This window comes from Canis lupus, chromosome 32, assembly GCF_048164855.1.
Source record: "Canis lupus baileyi chromosome 32, mCanLup2.hap1, whole genome shotgun sequence".
NCBI lineage: Eukaryota > Metazoa > Chordata > Mammalia > Carnivora > Canidae > Canis > Canis lupus.
In genome coordinates, this window is record NC_132869.1 from 27,214,246 (window position 1) to 27,236,672 (window position 22,427).

At 33.9% G+C, this 22,427-nt stretch overlaps 2 protein-coding genes and 1 pseudogene across 5 annotated transcripts in view; 2 read left to right on the forward strand and 1 right to left on the reverse strand.

The window, feature by feature from the left end:
- Positions 1-21,864, forward strand: part of MINDY2 (MINDY lysine 48 deubiquitinase 2) — a 73,971-nt gene extending 52,107 nt beyond the window's left edge. The window contains exons 6-9 of one of the 4 annotated variants that reach the window (XM_072808893.1): positions 704-846; positions 8,543-8,716; positions 11,564-11,758; positions 12,042-21,864. In XM_072808893.1, coding sequence (XP_072664994.1) covers positions 704-846; positions 8,543-8,716; positions 11,564-11,758; positions 12,042-12,092 — 563 coding nt within the window. In that variant the 3' untranslated portion in view covers positions 12,093-21,864. Of the gene's footprint in view, positions 1-703; positions 847-4,299; positions 5,934-8,542; positions 8,717-11,563; positions 11,759-12,038 lie in introns of those variants that run through there. The other 3 variants (XM_072808892.1, XM_072808894.1, XM_072808896.1) reach the window with 3 other exon arrangements.
- Positions 1-22,427, reverse strand: part of SLTM (SAFB like transcription modulator) — a 100,145-nt gene that overhangs the window by 2,608 nt on the left and 75,110 nt on the right. The window lies entirely within an intron of this gene.
- Positions 7,061-7,174, forward strand: LOC140623396 (U4 spliceosomal RNA; annotated as a pseudogene).

A 22,427-nucleotide genomic window follows, 5' to 3' on the forward strand; every position in this document is an offset into this window, starting at 1 on the left:
CAAATATTCCATTGTGTTTTGAAAACAAAAGAGATCATTGCTGTCTCTGAACTTGATATATCTACATAGTGAAGTGGTGTATGTTGGAGGACATTAGGATAAAAATGGCATCAGTTAGTTATACACTGTTTTCTGTTTGGTCTCACCTGTTTTCAGTTTTCTAAGGCAAAAACCGAACAGTTTGTGAATTGAGAATTATGTGGGATCTTTGTTAACATCTTAGAGTAACTCATATTGTTAAGGCTACTTTTAATTGCTAAACACTTTTCCATTGGGAAGGTAGTTGTTGCCATACATCTTTCATTCCTACCTACTTTTTAAATTGCTAACTCTTGCCTTCTTATTTGTTTTAAAGGGTTTTAGTTTTATTGTATCTATATCATTTATTTTTAGCTGCCTGAAATCCTTTTTTGGAAATAGGTGAAGTATAAGTAAATACATTTATTGTTAAAAAGAATTTCATGTAACTGTTACTTTAGAATGGAGAATGTCTATAGACACATCTTCTATTGCAAAATTAGAAGAATCTTTGATTTGGAGTCATCAGGTTATAATATCAAAATCTTATTTTGGAGTCATCAGGTTATAGTATCAAAATCTTATTTTGATTGGCCTTTCTTCATACTTGGAACACAATGTAAATAGAAAAATTTTTTAATTCTGAAATTATTTTTCCATCTAATATTATGCATTGGTTCCATAGGCTTTGTAGCTGAGCAGTTTCTAAATAACACAGCCACTCAACTGACATACCATGGATTATGTGAACTAACTTCAACGGTTCAGGAAGGAGAACTTTGTGTGTTCTTTCGGAATAATCATTTTAGCACCATGACCAAATACAAGGTATGATATAGAAATAGCTATTAATTGTTATTCTAAATTAAAGGAGCTGGATTTAGAGATGTTTTATGATCTACTTCAAAATTTAAAAAATTCTGCATAATGTTTATTCATCAAATTATAAGGTAATTATTAAATACTTCTTTAGGATGTAATGGATTTGCAATTTAAGTGTTACTTCAAATCAGCTTTTTGTTTTAAATCTCAACTCCTTTATCATAGATTACCGCATTAAAAAGTATTATTTTTCTTTCTAAGAAAAAAATTAAAGATAACTCTTAGAGATTGAACTAGGATCGCTGTTAATGGTGGATGTATATATTTGAGGGCTAAGGGAACTTAGAAGAAAGAATGAGGATTTGTCTTTATGATAGTGTTTACTATTATTAAAGCTATCAGTGTGACTTTAAATTCTTCTTATGCCATTTATGGCTCTGCCAAAAGTCTTACTGATTTATCCTTTTGTTAACTCTTCATCCATCTCTTCCATTTTTACAGCTGCCACCTATTTGAGGAGTTTCTCAACTTATAGGGAGGGTTCTGTGGTAGAATACTGCTCTGATCATGTCAATAATATAGCAAAAATGCTCAGTAGCACTCAGTGCCGAGAGGATAAAAATGCAAGGTATTTTGTACTATTCTGTGCCAACACTTTGCTTCAGCATATTATAGCTTGCCTACTCATTAATAATTGTCTATCCTCATACATATTTTAACCTTTCCCATTTCTACACTTTTACTACCATTTCTTACTCCTTAATTCCTATTTGAAAAGATCTCAGTCCTTTTATCCTATCCACATTTCACCTAGCTGTCAAGCATTTCAAATACTATCTCTCCAGTACAGCTACTCTTTTTCTCCTTAAACCAGTAGTTCTCATTCAGATTGTATGCTAGAACTACCTGGAAACTTTTTAAAAAATACCAATGTCTAGAGCCCACCACCAACTCAATTAAATCAGAATGTCTAGAGGTAGGACCGAAGTATCTATATTTTTTAAATGCTCCCCAGGTAATTTGAATGTACAGCTAGTGCTGAGGATCACTACTTTACCCACCTTCTTCTAGCTGAATGAACCATGTTATTCTTACTTCACTTATGGATGAGTACCTAGTTACCAGTTTTCTTTTCATGTAAATATGCCTTCTTTCTCTAAATGAAAGTAAGCTGATTGAAGTCAGGAATCAGGGCTTCATATTTCCTTCAACACTTTAGTCAATGAATTGCACAAAGCAATGTAAAATAATGATTTATTTGCTTACATAAGAATACTCTAAGGACTGAGAAATATATGGAATTATTGAATCGCTATTTTATACACCTGAAACTAATGTAACACTGTATGTTAACTACATTGGAATTAAAATTAAAGAAAAAATATTTAATTAAAATACTCTAAAGCCCTAGCTCTCCTATTATATTAGTTATAGCAGGGGTTCATTTGTATTGTTCTCAAATTTGAGGTAGATGTGTGCTAGGTGCGGGCCCAGAGTCATCCATACTTTTCAGAAATTTAAAGCCCCAAAACCTCAGAATCAGAATTATTGCTACATAGTGTATGTTTCTGAGTCATCTTGCTTTACCTGATCTCTTCAAAGTCCACACTTCATTCATTTAACAAATATTATTGAGCATGATTATGTCAAATATCTACTAAGCATGATTATGCTTAGGTTCTCAGCCAAGTACAAGGACTACAGCCTGAGCAAGGCAGCTTTGGTTCGTTCCTACCATTTAAAGACCTCCTACACTGGCAAGAAACATGTTAAATAATTGCATAAATAGTTATTATTTCTATTGAGACACATTTTGCAAAGGATACATAAACATGCTGTGAGTGCTTTTATCAGTACTTAGAAACTAGTTAGGGATGTCAGGAAAGTTTTTTGAAAAGTTAACATTTAAACTAAGACTTGAAAAATGAATCTTTTAGGAGTTTAATCAGTTAGCAAAAAAGAGGATTAACTAAGCAGATAGAACATCTGTGTGCAAAGGCCCTGAGAAGGGAAAGAATTTAACTCCTTAAGGAATTAAAAGAAGGCCCTCGTGGTTGAAGCATAGAAGATAAGAGGCCTGATATAAGACTAAAGAAATAGGCAACTGCCAGATCTTGTGGAGTCTTCAGTTAAGAGGAGAAGGAGGAGGTCTCCTGATGGCCTAGGGTTCTTTTTGTTTTTTTTCTTTGTTTTGTTTTGTTTTGTTTTGTTTGGCTCAGCAGGAGTGAGATAGTTCAATGGGAAAACACGGCTGTCATTGGTCATTTCATCCTCTCCCTAAACTACCATTGATACACAAAAATTATTCCAGTCTAGGGCAGCCCTGATGGCGCAGAGGTTTGGCGCTGCCTGCAGCCCAGGGTGTGATCCTGGAGACCCGGGATTGAGTCCTGTGTCGGGCTCCCTGCATGGAGCCTGCTTCTCCCTCTGTCTGTGTCTCTGCCTCTCTCTCTCTCTCTCTCTGAATAAATAAATAAATCTTTCCTAGGAAAGGTCATCTCCAGTTTTTTTATTGGTTGTACTATTTCTTTAGGAACTTACTAAACTCTAATTTATGTGTAAAAATCTTTTTTCACTTAAAGTCTTTTGAAACTCTAGCGATGGGCACCTGGGTGGCTCAGTTGGTTAAGCATCTGCCTTTGGCTCCGGTCATGATCCCGGGGTACTGGGATTGAGTCTCACATGGGGCTCCCTGCTCAGCGAAGAGTCTGTTTCTCTCCTTCTGCCCCTCACCCCTGCTCAGGCGTGCTCTCGCTCTCCCTCTCTCTCAATAGATAAGACTTTTTAAAAAATGAAACTCTAGAGATATATGAGTTATGGACTTTTATTTGACCAAAGGGGAGGTATATATGTGTCTGCTATAACGTTCTCCAGTACTCATCTTTGTTCTAACTCCTCTCTTTAGAAACTGAATAGAGGCAGAGACAAATTCTCTATTAGGTTAGACTTTTTGTTTTGTTTTGTTTTGTTTTAAGGATTTTATTTATGTATTCATGAGAGACACAGAGAGAGAGAGGCAGAGACATAGGCAGAGGGAGAAGCAGGCTCCATGCAGGGAGCCTGATGTGGGACTTGATCCTGGGACTCCAGGATTACTCCCTGAACCAAAGGCAGACGCTCAAACACTGAGCCACCCAGGCATCCCTAATTCAGTTATTTTTAAAAGGTGGTTAATACATCAAACATTGTCACATTAAATGGGGTCGGGGTAAGGAGTGTAGAAACAGACTAACAAGTGATAGATTCCATAGTGGAGGCAGAAATTCATCTTTCTCTCCTAAATAGGAGGCAGGAAAAGGCAACAGATATGGAAACTGAGATAGGAAAAAAAAAAGAAAGAAAGAAACTGAGATAGATTTAGGTGGTGTTCATGAATATAATATCTCCTATTCATTAAGCATTATGTGGCTTGCATTGTACTAAGCACTTAACATACATTATCTCATTTAATTTTCACAGCTTCCCTATGAGGAGTGGATATTATTACTCTCACTTTACAACAGGCTGAAAGGCCTAAGTAACTTGCCAAAGACCATTCAGTTTTTAAGCAGCTCTAATCTGACTTTCAAGCCCACGCTCAACAGCTCTGCCTCTCTGGATGGATAAGAAAACTATTTGTAGATGAGAGAGATGCTTGTTAAATAGAAGTAAAGTTCATCTTCTAATTTATAAAATACCTTAGAAATTCTCTGAACTGCCTCTGTATCACTTCATAATAAAGAAAAGAAAACTAAGATCCAATGACATTGTCATTTGAATCCAAGCTAATCAACCAGACATACTTGGGCAGTGCTTTCCTCCATATTTAAAGGCTAGAATTACATAATCTTTGTATACATCTGACAAGTTTTCTTCTATTTTATCAATTTACAAATTGTGATGATATTGTCATGTATGTATTTATTTGAGAGACAGACCAAAGCAAGGGGGAGGGGGAAGAAGGAGAGGGAGATGCAGACTCCCCACTGAGCAAGGAGCCTGACACAAGACTCCATTCCAGGACCCCAGGATCATTGGCTGAGTGGAAGGCAGAAGCTTAACAGACTGAGCCACCCAGGTGCCCCTATCAGGGTATTTTAGATAGAACAGTTTTTCATTCTGTCTTTGGTGATCCAATTGCCTAGGTTATAAAAATTATCTAGTATCATTTATTATTTTCATATAATAAGTTATATATATTTTATACATTAATATATGCATCCTGTATTAGTTATTTTTTTTTTGAAATTAGTATTTATAGAAACTGGTAAGATTAGGAAGAAGATTCAAGGCTTAGAAAAGAATGCTTTGACCAGATGATGTAGCAAAAGTGCTGGGATATAAAAGCAAGAGCTTTTTTTTTTAAGATTTTACTTTTTATTCATGAGAGAGATAGAGGCAGAAACATAGGCAGAGGGAGAAGAAGCAGGCTCCCTGTAGGGAACCTGATGTGGGATTCCATCCCAGGACCCCAGAATCACAACCTCAGCGAAAAGCAGCAGATGCTCAACCACTGAGCCACACAGGTGCCACAAAAGCAAGAGCAACTCTTGATGGTAATTTAATTATGGACTTTCAAGAACAAAGGGCCATATTAATACATACTTTGCTATTCTACAATGCAATTATACAAAGGAACTGTTGAGTAATAACCAGCATTGTTGACAGTGGACTAGTTACAGACTGTTTTGATAAATGTCAAGATCTAAAAGAGGAAGAAATTGAGACCTGGTGGTCCATGAGAAGACAGGTCAGCTATTTCAAGAAAGAAACACCATTTTTGTTAAACTTATATTCATATGCTACGGATGGTAACAGGTTTCAACAAAACCCTCCCAGAATTTACCCATTTTAAAGTGTCATTTGGAGAATAAGACTGATTTCTCTCCTAATAAGTAGCCACTCTAATATATGATTTACGTAAAATAAATTATGAAACCTAGATATTGTACAGTATAATGGTATATTAAAATGTACTCTGGTAAGTATAAATATAGAAAGGTTAGATCTATTCAGTGGAAAATTGGCTGGAAAGAACTTTTAGGGTTTTTTTTGTTGTTGTTGTTGTTTTTTAATTATTTAGGGCAAGGTAGACCCTGACTGGGTATTAAAAACGTGTTAGGTAACTGAATAAAACATGGCTCTGGTCCTTAAGGGGCTTGAAATACATTGAGACAGATAAGGAAATAGATAACTACAGTTTTTGATGTATAAAGTACTGTGATAGTGATATGCTATGGAATAGCATAAAGAGGGTATCTAGTACAAACTAAGGAAAGATCATTACTTTCCATGATAGCATAGTCATGAGCATATCATAGGTATTTAAATAATGAACTGGAACCTACTTGATTTTTTAAAAATGAGATATCACCTCATAATTTTTGCTTACAGCAGTGTCTTTAAACTGTATACACCAGATGTTTTTCTTTATGAATACTTTTCATGTTGCTATAGTAATTTCAATGACCATATAAATTAATCAGTATCTACAGCTAACTTTTAGATGTAACTGGTAGTAGACAATAGGAAAGATTTCATATTTTAGGAACAGCTGTGTTGCTGGACAGATAGTAAATGTTCAAAAATAATAATTAGTTTTTAAAGCTTCAGAGTTTATTCAGTGATTTCTTGTCATTATAAATGGCAAGATTTCATTCTTATGGCTGAGTAATATTCCATTTTACACACACACACCCCGCAGCTTCTTTATCAGTAGATGGACATTTGGGATCTTTCCATAATTTGGCTATTGTAGATAATGCTGCTGTAAACATTAGGGTGCGTGTATCCCTTCAAATCAGTGTTTTTGTATCCTTTGGGTAAATACCTAGTAGTGTTCAATTGCTGGGTCTTTTTTTTTTTTTTTTTTTTAACTTTTTGAGCATCCTCTTTTCTATTTTCCAGAGTGGCTGAACCGGTTTGCTTTCCCATCAACAGTATAAGAGAGTTCCCCTTTCTCTGCATCCTTGCCAACATCTGTTGTTTCCTGTGTTGTTAATTTTAGCCATTCTTACAGGTGTAAGGTGATACCTCATCATAGTTTTGATTTGCATTTCCCTGTTGATGAGTGAGGTGGAGTATATTTTCATGTGTTTGTTAGCCATTTGTACATCTTCTGTGGGAAAATGTCTATTCCTGTCTCTGCGCATTTTTAAATTGGATTGTTTTTTGGATGTTGAGTTGTTTAAGTTCATTATATATTTTGGATACCTACCCTTTATCTGAAATGTCATTTATAAGCTTTGCGCAGTGGCAGTATCGTAGCCAATGAGGTTTATCCGAGGCATGATTATTGCTAATTGAAATGTCATTTATAAATATCTTTTCAAAAAAATAAATAAATAAAAATAAATAAATAAACAAACAAATAAATATCTTCTCCTGTTCCAAATGTTGCTTTTAGTTTTCTTGTTTCCTTCACTTTGTGAAAGCTTTCTATCTTGATGAAGATTGTTTTTTGTTTCCCTTGCGTCGGGATGCATATCTAGTAAGAAGTTGCAACAGCTGATGTCAAAGAGGTTACTGCCTGTGCACTCCTTTAGGACTTTGATGGTTTAACCTGTCTCCCATTTAGGTCTCTCATCTATTTTAAATTTATTTTTGTGTATGGTGTACAAAAGTGGTCTAGTTTCATTCTTCTGCATATTGCTGTCTGGTTTTCCCAACCCTGTTTGTTGAAGAGACTTTTTTTCCATTGGATATTCTTTCCTGCTTTGTTTAAGATTAGTTGACTATATAGCTGTGGTTCTATTCAGTGATTTCTCTAATGCCACCACCAAACCCTCTAAAGAAATTTCTTATTCTTAATTATTAAAATTAATTGTGATGAGAGAACATGAGAAGCATGAATCCTGTGCAACAACAAATACTACATTAACAGTGGAAATCCTGAGCAAGTAAATGAAAGTCATATCCTTGGCAGATCTGAAAAAAAAATGGCTTAAAAACTTTAATGGTATCATAGGGACACTTTACATATGATTGGAATTAGAACTAATTCATATGAAAAATTAGAAGTCAGTACTAAATTCTGTGGTAGTGACTAAAAATATAAATTAATTCATTAATTGATTCAATAAATATTAGGCTTCAGCTTTATGATGTACGCTACACTAGGCCCAGACATAGATTTAAAAATAAAGTCTGGGAATGAGGCAGGGAAACACAGTCGTGGCACAGTGTGATTCAGTGCTACAATAGAAATAAGTACTTTGTAAGTACTCTTGGTGTTGAAAGAAGAGCAACTAATGGTGTGAGCAGAAAAAGAAAAAATCGATATGGTTTGGATTAGTCATATATTTTTAACTTTTAATAAACAGGCAGTGTGATATAATTTTATTGTGACTGTGTCTTGTTACCTGATATTTCATAAAACAGGAATATACTATACAAATTCCTTAAAAACCCTTAGAGGCTATTTATAGGTTATGTAGTAGTTGAGCCTGCCAGCAGCTTCTTACTTCTATAAATTTATAAATATATAAAATATATAAATATATTTGTGAAAAATATAAAATATTCCTATTTCAATATTTATAAACATATAAAATAATAATCTGTATTCAAAGCCAGGTAGACCTAATTCAGTGAACTTTGTCTACTATTTATTATATCTAACTAGTAGGAATAATTAATATGCTTTACACATAAGATGATAAAATTTCCCTTAAGTATTAGCTAGTTTTGGTCAATTTAACAGTGCCTTTTCTTTCTTATTAAGGGTCTGCTGTATTTGCTGGTAACAGATCAGGGGTTTCTTACTGAAGAAAAAGTTGTTTGGGAAAGCCTACATAATGTGGATGGTGATGGAAATTTCTGCGACTCAGAATTTCATCTGCGGCCTCCTTCAGATCCTGAAACCGTATACAGAGGACAGCAAGATCAGATAGATCAGGTAAATTTGTCTTCATATCATTTAAAATGCTCGTTCCTTTCAGGGTGCCTGGGTGGCTCAGTGAGTTAAATGTCTGACATCGACTCAGGTCATGATCTCAGGGTCCTGAAGTAAAGTCCACATGGTCCGCTTCTTCCTTTGCCCCTCCTTCTGCTCTTGCTCGCTCCTTCTCTCAAATAAATAAAACCTTTTTTAAAAAATTAAAAATAGGGTATCCTTGGGTGGCTCAGTGGTTGAGCACCTGCCTTCAGCCCAGGGCATGATCCTGGAGACCTGGGATCAGGTCCCATGTGGGGCTCCCTGTATGGAGCCTGCTTCTCCCTCTGCCTATGTCTCTGCCTCTCTCTTTCTCTCTCTCTCTCTCTCTGACTCTCATGATGAATAAATAAAACCTTTAAAAAAATTAGAAATAAAATGCTCATTCCTTTCAAATGTGAATTTAGTTATCCAAAACTTCTGAAATAAAGATTTATTGTGAAATATTCCTGACGTTTCCTAAATCAGTAAGTGAGCATTTTACATTTGTACATTGATTATATACACTTTGGTTCAGAAAGCCAGATTATATTGAACTGTGAAGGCCATGATACAGAGTTTGAATTTTATTTTAAATTTTAATAGGAAAGATATGGCAAGTGTTAAATGTGGAAGATGATCTACTTTACCTTACTTATTTATTTATTTATTTGTTTGTTTGTTTGTTTTTAAGTTTTTATTTATTTATTTATTTGAGAGAGCGTGCACAGGCAAGGGGGAGGGGCAGAGGGAGAAGCAGACTCCTGGCTGGGCAGGAGCCTGATGTGGGGCTTGATCCCAGGATGCTGGGATCATGACCTGAGCCGAAGGAAGCCACCTAACAGACTGAGCCACCCAGGCACCCCTACTTTACCTTTTTTAAAGGCTACTATGTGAAAAATGCATAGGTATAAACAGACAACACAGGTGTTAGTAGAGACTAGCAATTCAAACAAGAGGTGATGATGGTTTAGTTATGGTGGCAGAGATGAGGTGAGCACAGATTAGAGATCAATTTTGGCTAGTCAGAAAAAGTAGGAAAAGGAGAGGGTAAAAATGTTAGGTAGTTTTCCAAGCCTTAGAGTCCAGGGTAAGTAGACACTTAGAGCAAGAATTGCACTAATGAGTGGAATTCTCATTTATATCTGAGACAGGTGAGATCTTTGTCTGCTACGGGTGGGCAGCCTTGGAGCCAGAAGCGTGTTTCTTATGAAAAGTGTAACAATGACATGACTTCTTCCACAACTGAGGCAGAAATGTCATTATGTTGAAGAGTTGGCACATATTTCTGATGCTGATAACAATTTAAGTACATGGAGGCTGTTCATTTAGCCAATATTCATTGAGCAGTTGTGTTCCTGGCATTATTAACAAGGTCCTCGGGAGGCAAAGATAAATCATTTAGTCCTGTCCTCAGGAGTTCTACAGTCTAACAGAGAGGCAAATATTTGACCAACTAATAATTATATGTTAAGTTTGATAGTGGCAGTTTGAATAATAAGTTATGAGCGCACAGGAGAATACTTGAAAGTATACAAACAGCCATAATAATATGCTCATTTTCCTTCAGAAGCTTTATAGGGGCATTTAAAAATATATTACTCGAAAGAAATGTGCAAGATTTTTTTGACACTATATGTAAAAAATATCAGAACAGAAGGGATGAAAGTAAAGCAGTAGATTGCCACAGTAATAAAGTTGTAAGATGCTGAGAGAAATACAGTGTCTGTGGAAGTAGCAAGAAAAGAGTGAATTTAAGACCATGGGACTTGGCAACGGGCAGTTTGAGGAAGTGAGGAAAAAAATTTGAAGGGCAAATTCGTCATGTTAGTAAGATATTCATGCTAGATAGTACAAAGTCTTCACAGGCAACAACCTTTTAGATATCCCCTGTAGGTAATTAAAATCTTCTCATTTTGAGTATAGGTTGGGGGAGATGCACAGAGTAGTCAAGTTCCATTCAGTACTAATTCTTAATGAATGTGTGTGAAATTAGATATAACTTTCAACCAAGTGCATCACATTTTCTCATAGGATATAACTTGGGAGTGTTGGTGGAAGGAAGAGGTGGTTAAGTAATTGAATATCACTGAATGATGGGCAACTGTGTTATTGGCTTTAAAAATCATGGTTTAGAAGAACATTTAATAAATTAATTAATTATTTAATTATTTGGGAAATTCTTACAATTAAAAAAAAGACTTATGACATTCAATGGAGGTTGGGAAATGTAGAATTGAGACAAAATTAAAAAATGTAAATAAGAAAGTAAATTGTAAATTGTAAATTACAGTAAATTGTAAATTACCGTATCACTACACAAAGACAACTGATATATATCCACCTAGTTTTTTCTACATTCACATACAAATTCAAACACAATTTCTACAGATGTGTTTCTTTCATAAATATGGGGAAGTTTATTTTGTTTTGTTTGTTTTTAAAGTAGGCTCTATGCCCAACATGCGACTTGAACTCATGACCTCAAAATCAAGAGTTGCATGCTCCACAGTGCCAGCCGGGTGCCCCTTTGGGGCATTTTGTGAAGGGTTTTTATTTTGTTTTTATTGGGGATTGTTTTTAAAGCTTTCTTGAATGCCTTATATACTGGTTCTAGAAATAATTTTAAATGAATTCCAAGAATATTTAGAACAATGGCAGCATCACTGAAATTATAGCTCTCAGAAATACTTAGGTAACTTTAATTTTTGTATTTAAACTCTGATATGTTTTTTAAAAGCCTTTCTCATAGTTTTGTAGGTATAACCTCTATACTTACCAGTTCTTGAGTAAAATCTCATAGCTAAAGATGGTTATAACTTAATTTCTTAGGACTATCTTATGGCATTATCTCTACAACAAGAACAGCAGAGCCAAGAGATCAATTGGGAACAAATACCTGAAGGAATCAGTGATTTGGAACTAGCAAAGAAACTCCAAGAAGAGGAGGATAGACGGGCTTCTCAATATTATCAGGAACAGGAACAAGCAGCAGCTGCTGCTGCTTCTGCTTCTACACAGGCCCAGGTAAAAACTAGTGTTCTGATTCTTAAATATAATGATCACTTTAGCAACAAATTTGTGCTGAGATAAATATTTTTTAGCTTTTTTTTGAGATAAATATTTTTAAATTAGGTATTGACTCTTCAGTTATGTTAGCATTTTAGCACCCATGGGTTTTGTGACATTGTTATAAGTTTGTGATTATCTTAATATATTTCTCATTTAGTGAAATTATTTTTCCTGAGTTTCTGATGGCAAGATTTTTCAGTTTTGTTTTTTGTTTTGTTTTGTTTTGTTTTTTAAGTAGGCTCCACGCCCAGTGTGGAGCCCAACGCGGGGCTTGAACTCACGACCCTGAGATCAGGACCTGAGCTGAGATCAAGAGTCGAACGCTTAACCGACTGAGCCGCCCAGGCGCCCCTTCAGTTGTTTCTTTTTTTTTTTTTTTAATTTTAATTCCAGTGTAGTTAACATACAGTGTTATATTAGTTTCAGGTGTACAACGTAGTGATTTAACGATGCTATACATTACTCAGTGCTTGTCAAGCTAAATGTACTTTTAACCCCCTTCACCTATTTTCCCCATTCCCCACTCCCATCCACCTCCCCTCTGGGAAGCATTTGTCTGTTCTCTATAGTTAAGAGTCTGTTTTTTGGTTTGTCTCTTTTTTTCTTCTTTGTTCACTTAGTGTTGTTTCTTAAATTCCATGTATGAATGAAATCATACAGTATTTGTCTTTCTCTGACTAGTTTGTCTCACTTAGCATTATACTCTCTAGCTCCATCCATGTTGTTGCAAATGGCAAGGTTTCATTCTTTTTCATGACTGAATAATATTCCATTGTGTATATGCCACATATTATCTGTTCATCTATTAATGGACACTTAGGTTGCTTCCATAATTTGGCTATTGTAAATAATGCTTCAGTAAACATAGGGGTGCATGTATCCCTTTGAATTAATATTTTGTATTCTTTGGGTAAATACCCAGTAGTGTAATGGCTGGTCAAAGAGTAGCTCTGTTTTTAATTTTTTGAGGAACCTCCATACTGTTTTTCAGAGTAGCTGTACCAGTTTGCATTCCTACCAGTGCATAAATGTTCCTTTTCCTCCACATCCTCACCAACACTTACTGTTTCTTAATGTTTTTGAATTTAGCCATTCTATCAGATGTAAGGTGGTATCTCATTGTGGTTTTGATTTGCGTTTCCCTGATGATGAGTGATGTTGAGCATCTTTACATGTGTCTGATGGACTTCTATAGGTCTTCTTTGGAGAAATAATTTTTAATTATTTTATTTTTAAATTTTTTTATTTATTTACTTGAGGGAGAGACAGGGAGTGAGCGGTAGGGAGAGGGAGAGAGAATCTAAAGTAGAATCTGCCTTGAGTGCAGAGCCAGACATGGGGCTCAATCCCACAACTGTGAGACCACGACCCAAGCTGAAATCAAGAGTTGGACACCCAACCGACTTAGCCACCCAGGCACCTCTTATGCCAATTTTTAAATTGGCTTATTTGTTTCCTTGGTGTTAAGTTCTTTATATATTTTAGATACTAACCCTTTATCAGATATGTCATTTACAAATATCTTTTCACATTCAGTAAGTTGTCTTTTAGTTTTATTGTTTACTTTGCTGTGCAGAAGCTTTTGATGTAATTCCAATAGCTTATTTTTGCTTTTGTTTCCCTTGCCTCAGGAGACATATGCAGAAAGATGTTAATATGGCTAATGTCAAAGAAATTACTGCCTCTGCTCTCTTCTAATATTTTTATTTTTTCAGGTCTCTCATTTAGGTCCTTAATCCGTGTTTTTTTTTTTTTTTTTTTTTTAATTTTTATGTATGGTGTAAGAAAGCGGTCCAGTTTCATTCTTTTGCATAGCTGTTCAGTTTTCCCAACACTATTTGTTGAAAAGACTTTTTCCTGTTGCATATTCTTTCCTCCTTTGTCAAAGATTAGTTGACCATGTAACTGTAGGTGTATTTCTGGGTTTTCTGTTCTATTCCATTGATGTATGTGTCTATTATTATATCAGTATCATACTGTTGTTTTTTTATTTAAGTAATTTCCACACCAAACATGGGACTCAAACTCATGACCCTGAGATCAAGAGTGGCACACTCTTCTGACTGAGCAGCCAGGTGCCCCAGTATCATACTGCTGTGATTATTACAACTCTGTAATATAACTTTGAGTCTGGAATTATGAGACCTCCAGTTTTATTTTTCTTTTTCAAGATTGCTTTGGCTATTACAGGTCTTTTGTAGTTTCATACAAATTTTAGGATTGTTTGTTCTAGGTCTGTGAAAAATGCTGTTGGAATTTTGATAGGGATTGCATTAAAATCTGTAGATTGCTCTGGGTAGTATAGACATCTTATTAATATTTGTTCTTCCAATCCATAAGCATGGAATATCTTTCCATTTCTTTGTGTTGTCTTCAATTTTTTTCATGAGTGCTTTATAGTTTTCAGAGTACAGATCTTTCATCTCTTTGGTTAAATTTATGCCTAAGTATTTTATTATTTTTGGTGCAATTGAATGAAATGTATTTTTTAAATTGTTAATAGCTCCAAAGAATATAAACCAATTGGGACAAAGTCTTTTGTAATAATTAGAGGGCAGTATGAGGTACTGCTGGTAAGAATGTAGACTTCAGAGCCAGATAGACATGGATTGCATTTTCTGCTTCTGTCTTCCCGTTCCTGTCTCCCCATACTAGTTGCTGCACCTTGGACAATGTCCTTTACCTCTCTTAGCCCCATTTTCCCCATCTTGAAAATAAAAGATAATGCTTAACTCTCAGATTTGTGGGTAAGAATAAATAATGTTAGTACATAAACCCAATGTCTGACATGTACTAAGTATTCAACAAAGATTATTATTAGCACCTTTCCATTTTCCCTAGTTAAAAGTATTAAGCTCTAAAAATGTGGCTTTAAATGGGTTCCTTTTTAATGAATGAAAAAAATATTTCCCTTCTTTCATGTTTAACTGTACTATGCCAGAACGGTTCCTTTGACTCGGGTATATAATAAAGTAAGATGCGCTTTAAGGTCCAACAAAACATTATACATAGAGGTCTCCATTAAACTAAGTATTTCTAGTTCTAGTTCAAACATGGACTATTCCAAGCTTAAAAGTTAAAACCTACCATGGTAGTGGAAACCTAGCTTTTCACTAAAAACATGCTCTTATTTCACAGAATACACTTATTCACACTTGAAGTTCTCAGGATTTTCTTTTTCTCCTTTAAAATTTGTTTATTATAGTATTTAATGAGGACTTAGAGAACTTAATTTACCAAAAGTTGTCACCTTCTTTTACATATTCTAAACTTTAACATAAATATTTCTTGAATTTGAGGCTTCAGGGAATATAATCCTACATATTGTTTAAAATTTCATTTACTTAGAATAATGGATACATTAATTATATCTATCCAAAATGACAGAGGCAGTTACTCAGATACCATGTAACATAACAAGTCTGTGTACAAATAACTTTTTCATTAATGATTCCTTTCACTCTTGTGGTTTTTCCTTCTAGATAACTATGATTAAGCACCTTAGAAAGTTGAGGTAATTTCTTCCTGTTTATTTTTCTTAAAGCAAAGCCAGCCAGCACAAGCCTCTCCAAGTAGAAGACAACCTGGGAATAGTGAACGTAAACGAAAGGAACCTCGAGAAAAAGATAAAGAGAAAGAAAAGGACAAAAATAGCTGTGTCATTTTGTAACAAGTGTTGGATTCTGTTGGATGCATCTATATGTCTTGAGAAACAAAACCACAGGAGGAAAGGAAGAAAAACCGATAAATACCGTCTGTGCCTGATTTCCCAATGGATTTTGTTCATGTTTTTCAGGGGAAAGGTTGTTACTTAGTTACAATCAGACTTTTTCAAGTCACACAGTACACTCTTTATGAGCTGGAGTTTCATGTTACAAGTTGGAAATGCTGTGTGTTTTCATTCATGAAAAATACTTCACTTGTAGCCAAATAAGCAAATCACAGCAAATTTTGTGTCATAGTGACATTCATAACTCATATCAGTTAGTAAGCTATTTTATCTTCTGTTCTAACAATGAATGGAGGTAACTTATTTCGTCTGATTCCTTCCTGAAATCTAAATATTAGCACAATAGTTTCTGAAATTAATTTTTACAATGTTAAATTATTATCTAATCCAAGAGAAACCAGGGGTTTAATACAGGGATGTAAAAAGAGAGAGAAAAAAAACAACACAAAAGAACCATGACAAAAAATAACAGAAATAAATAACCCTTAATCCTATATTGGACTAGTTCAGCCCTTGAACAGCTTTACCTTTCTTTAGGAATGTACATTTTAGATATTATCTTGAGAACTGATAATGGAGCTTGGGTTTAATTTAGATAGAAAAAATAATTTGTATTTCTTTTCCAATAGCAAAAAAATTGCATAACACTAATACTCATATTCTATCAAAATCAGATATTAATAACTTTGTAGTGTTGTGAAATTTTGAGGAATTTTGAAATATTTAATATAGGTAACTTGTACTACAGTTACTACTTATTGACAGTGTGTGAGAACTGAGTATAGGAAGGAAACCACAGTGGATGCTAGGCCTTGTAAATATGGGATGTAGAAAAGCAGATAGTTCAATGTCTACCTTTTTCTAGAATTACCTTGAACCTTAAAATTTAAATCATGTTTATTTGCTGGAAAATTAAGTATACTTACTAAAGCCAACAAAAAAAAAAAGCACATTTCTGAAAGTAATTTAGAAATAATTTCTGAGTCTAGTGAAAAAGCATTAATAAAAATCTGTTTGAAAATAGATAAGAATTGGGAGAAATTTAGGTAAAAGCAATCAGATTTTTTTTTAACTTATGGGAACCAACCAAATAGACCTATAACATCTTGTAGTGTTTATAGGATTCAGAAAGAATATTTATTGAACTTTATTATGAGGCAACACATATTTTCCAGTATTTCTACTATCCTTAATAGTCCTTTTTATATGCTTTATATTTAAAAGTTTGTTTTAGTCATTTTTGAAAAGACTATTGCTGCTGCAAGTAGTTATGTGATTTACATTCTAAGCCTCAGTAAATTTGTTTAAGAGCATCTTAATCTAACCTGAGCATCGACTTGGAGAATGTTCTTGTGGTCTAGGATGACAATAGACTACAAAAAAAATGTGGTCTAGATTTCTTAAGCTATGTCCTTAACATTCTCCATGATCCAAGACCATTTATAGGATGAGTCTATATGTAAAAATAAAAAGTAAAGTCTTATTTATGGAAGGAATTATTCTAAGGGAAAAATCCAGGGTCAAGCTTTATGTCATGTCCTTCTGTATTGCATGTCTGGTTATGTTATACCATTTGTTTATCCCTTCAGATTTCCTATGCTAGCATGATAAATCATCATCAGAGAACCTGTTTGGGGTATAAAACTTTGGTACAAAATATTTGGTGAGTCTTTAATTTAATAATCAGATGTTCTACAGAATTCTCTGTTGGCTCAAGCAAGTTGACCTTAGTCCAAGTTTTCTCTTGATATCACTCTATTGGTTGAAGGAGGAAACTCAAACCTCAGCATTTGTTTTTCCTAGAACAGATAGTAGGGACAATGCATTATATTATAATATGAAAAGGCAAAACAGTAAATCCTGAGAAATTTTAAAAAGCATATTTGAGGCATATTTTTCCATAATTATATACTTATCTATTTATTACCCTTGAAAAAAATGTGTAAAAGTTATTCTGTTATTTGTTACTATCTTCTTAATTTGTTCCAAAGATAATACTGCCATTCTGCATTCCCTCTGGAAGAAAAATAACTCACTCAAAACCAGCAGTGCTGCTATCAGATAAGTAGATGTCAATGTATACTTATATAAAAATAACTAAAAAACATGTGTTGTTAATTCAACCTTTTTTCTATGTAATATTTCCAAGTCAGACTTTCTTACATTCCTGAAGTTCAGTTTGATATACCAAGAGTAATAATGATAAAATGTTTGATTACTGTGAGGAAAAAAATTAAATGTTCAGTCCTATTAAAACAAACTTCTTGGAGACACTGATTTCCCATCCTTGAAGATTAGAGAGTTATTGTGTCTTTATTTTCTTATATTTTGCTCAAGGCAACAAATTACATATTCAGACATTTCATTGGTGGTTTGGGTACATTGGAATTTGATAGTGGTATATTCAAGTCTTTCATTCACAGTGTTTTGTAGTACTTGAAAACTGTTACATGAACTGCTTGAGCAGAAGGTGGAACTTAAACATTTTTGTTGTTAATATTTATAGGCTAGATTAAGGACACATTTGCATCAACCAATCACTGTTAGAGCTAGCAAAAGCGACATGAATGTGAATGGATATGGTCGCTGTACTTTCTTGTACTTTATAAAGGCTATTTCTTAAGTTTAGTGACCAGTCTTCGTTAGCAATATGAAAATTGTCCTCATGTGTATCCCACTGAATCAACAATGCTGTGATTTACAATAGGTTATCAACATTTAAAAGTACTTTTGTGCCTGTTTGTATGCGTGTGTGTATCTGTTCTTCTGAAGCAAGGATCCACGACTTCTATTGTCAAAGCAATCTGGGAACTTTCCCTCAAAGTTAAGAATTATCACTTAAAAAAATACACACACACACACACACACATACATACACTAAGCAGTCTGAAGCAGCTAAAATTGGCATTGGCTGCTTCCTGTAATATGCTGGTCCAGTGTGCTTAGGTGAAGTAACTTCCATGTTTCAAGGTGTCAGCTTAGCAGTTGAATGAGGCATAGATTTAAGTTTAGGATTAAGTTTTGGAATATATTTTTTTAGTGTCTCATATTTCTAGTATTTGACTACTTATCCCATATTATGTTTCAAATTCTTCCGCATACTTCTTGATCTTAGCTTAATTAAGCAAGTTAATAACAGGTTAGTTGACTGAACCCAACATTAACCATTTTGTACTTGCACAAAACCTTAATACTTCATTTTTACTGAATTATCAGCTCAGGTCACTAAGTGAGACCTTGAGAGGAAAGAGGACTAGAAGTCAGATAGATATTTAAGGAAGGAATTGTTGTAGTCCATATATTAATGGTAATGTCCTGCTGGAGAAATATTCAAGGCAAGAATTTCTAGAACTGTCCTCAAACTCATTTATTTAAAAAAAAAAATCTTTTAAGCAAAAAAAGTAAATTGATTACATTTTACTTAATTTCCTATTAAATATACTAGTTATTTTAAAATATGGAAAATTTAGTTTGATAAAATAACATGGAAGTATTAAAGACAGTACATAGTTTGTATTTTAAGAAAATACAAATATGGAAATGTGGAAGTCTGAACTGTTTTAAGTCTAAAAATCTGGCTTTCATCTTTCCAGGGGCAAATTTTCTGTGCCTCAATTTATTCTAAACATGTAAAAGATGTGCATTTTTTAGTGCTTTAAACTCCTGAATAAAGGGCATAGTAAAAACTCAGAATATTACTTAAATAATCATAAACATTATAGTTTCTGTTCTTGAGTGTGCAGATCTTTTTCCCAATGACAATATTTCTTAAAGTCAGTTTTTTTTTTAATGCTGTTAAAATGCGTAGAATTATCTTGTCTTTGAGTATGGTATCATCTCTTCCCAAAATGTATTTTGTGGTTGCTTTTGTGTTTTGTGGACTGTAAGATCAAAATCAAGAGTATTTTGAGAGTATAAGAAGTATTAAAAGTCTATTTTTTTCCAATATCTTTCATATATCTAAATACTTAGATTCTCTTTGCCTTTTTCTCCATGGAACAAAGTACAGTGGTATCAGGTTACTAATTGCATATGTGTAAACTGGTGCACGGATGGAATTCATTTAGGTCTGTTAAGTACTGTCATATTTAGGACTATTTGAATTATTTGTTTTTTAGTATAAAATGTTATTTGGTAATGTGCAGATAAATTCCTTTTAGAAAGTGACAGAAAATCAGATCTTAGGTTCTCTGGGAATATAGTGGGTTTTTGTTTTTTGGGTTTTTTTTTTTTTTACTGATACCCAATACTTCTATAGCTACTGAGAAAATCTTACAAAGAACTGAGGTTACTTGCCTCAGGTAACACTTTAAAACAAACTAAAGTTTAAAATTGAAGGCATCTTGGCCAAAATAATTACAAAAGAGAAATAATGGAATCTTAGGGACAGATTGCAGGACCCAGGTCATTTTAACTTCTTTTGAAGATCTAAATTTTAATTCACACGTCTGTTACTTAATGCCAGTGTCTCTGCTGTTAGAAATCAGAGTTTAATATATTGTGAATATGCATATGTATTTTCACATAAACTAGTTTCTAATTTCACTTTTCTGATCTAAAAAAAAAACAAACTCAAAAACTTGGGTCAAAGTCTTCAACAAGAGCTGAACTATTTTCTTTTTCTTTTTTTTTTTTTTTAACTATTTTCAAGTTCAGTTTTATCCTGTTGTCCTGAGATTTAGACTTCTCTGCATATAATAGGTATTTTTGAGAACATGGTACTATCCCAGATAAGGAATTGAAACATCATGGCAGAAATACAAATCCTAAACTATAAATCACAGTAGATTTAAAAGACAAAAAGTTCTAGTATTATTCTGTAATGGCTCTATTTTATCTGATACTAATTTTAAGATTTTTTTTCAAATCACTTGATTTGTCATTAACTTAAAAAACTTTATATGCCTCCTCTATGCAGTATTCTGCTTTGAGTGGCAGAGATGCCTCTTAGATTAGAGGATGCACAAAGCAAAATTCTTCTGAAGGTGATGCTGGCTTCTTTGGGTCTGGCAGTCACAGCTGCCATGAGTCCTGCCATAGGAAGTTAGGGAAAGTGAAATGCCCATTTAAATTCTCAAATCAGTGACCTGTCCAAATGGGCATTATCACTAAAATACCTTGTAGAGTGGTTCTAACAGAATATGTTTAAAGACTAAGACTGGCATTTAATCTTTGAAGATCTGTCTGGTGTGTCTCAATATTGTCAGTTTTTATTCCTTTTTACATCTTAGTTCTATGATCATTTTTTTCCGGAGTACATAGGCTATCATAGCTATACAGATTTTTAAAGATGAGGATTTGAGAAACTTCCAGTGGTTTTTGTTAAAAAGCGACTTTCCTCAATAAAATGACAAACATTGTTTTCACAGATCCACATATCACAAAAGTAGGACAAAACGATAGCAGACTGGTATATGACTGCTACATAAGGGTCAGTAAAAGGGATAATCTTCACTTGTGCTTCTTTATAGGTACTTGAAAGTCATCTCCTAAAGTTAGTGCATGTGAGTCTTTTTCCTTGAATTGTGCAGGATAATTGGATGGGGCACATATTTTGGGGGAATAGCAAGTGAAATGGTATCATGACTGCAGAGGCAAGTGATCTTGAAATGTAGTAAGAAGAAACAAATTTTCTTCCTCCATTTTCATGTCCGACTATTCAGGAAGTTACTATGACATATCATAGCTCTCTTGTGTTAGGCCAAGATTGGCCAATTGAAATAGAGTTCTCAAAGAGTTTAAATATATAGTATATGAGCACTTGTTCTTTCCTCCTCTTCTGTGCTATCTTAACACCCTTTCTATATCTGAAATAATTCATTCATCCAATTTGCTTTGTGACCAGCTTTAACTGCAGTTTTAGGCTAATAGCAACCATAGAGACTGATACAAAACAGCCTTGAAATACATTTTTCAAATGACACCTAAAAGCACCTACCCAACTTAGAACTGAACTGAATTTCTATGAAAAAAAGTTATTGGTTTTAAATGCTAATTATGTTAAAACTATTTAATTCTAAAAACTAGGTCTTAAACAAGTTTCCAAAGTTTCATTTTTGGAGGATATTCCTAAAAAAAAAGAAAAGAAAAGAAAAAAAAAAAGGGCATACTGAATAGATGGGAAAGTATAAAATAATTCTAACAGAATTATTCAGTATTATTCAACATTTAATTTCATGTTTGTTATTGTACCACAAAGATAGTGTCATTCTTGGATTAAAATGTTGGACTTTTTGTTGATGTACTTAAAACTGTAACCAGTGATAACACCCTTAGTATTTTTTATTATAGATTATATTTTATTTCAATAAACTTTGATATTTAGACCAAACAGTCTTTCTGCTATGTATATTCATCTCATGAAGGTACTTCTTACAAAGTGGGGCAATGAAGAGATGGGGAACTGCCATTGATTCACATTTACCTAGGGTTAACTCTTAGAATACTTGGGCCAACTCTTGATAAAGACAGAGTTTTATCCCTGAAGGCAATGAACCAAAAAATTAACTCTAAACTATACAATACTTAACTACCTGATCCCAATGGTAGATTATTTCTGATACTTTTATCCTCTTGGAGAACTAAGCTAGAAAGAGCTGAGAAGGGATCGCTTTATCCTTATACCAAGCCAACCCTAATGTAAAGTTTTTGTCCAACAATTTAATGTCCAAACCGGCTAATGTCTAGTCTAACATTTCTGTGAAAGTTTCTTAGACACCACAGCCCTCTGAGCAGAATTAATCATTGCACATAGTGTTTTGTTGACTTCCCCTTGTCACAGCATTTAAGATAAATTGTGAGCCTTCTAAGAATAGGAGTCCAACCTTACTCATCTTGTATTCTTGGCACATTATATGATCATTGGCACTTTAATGAACTTGAATATCTATTTAG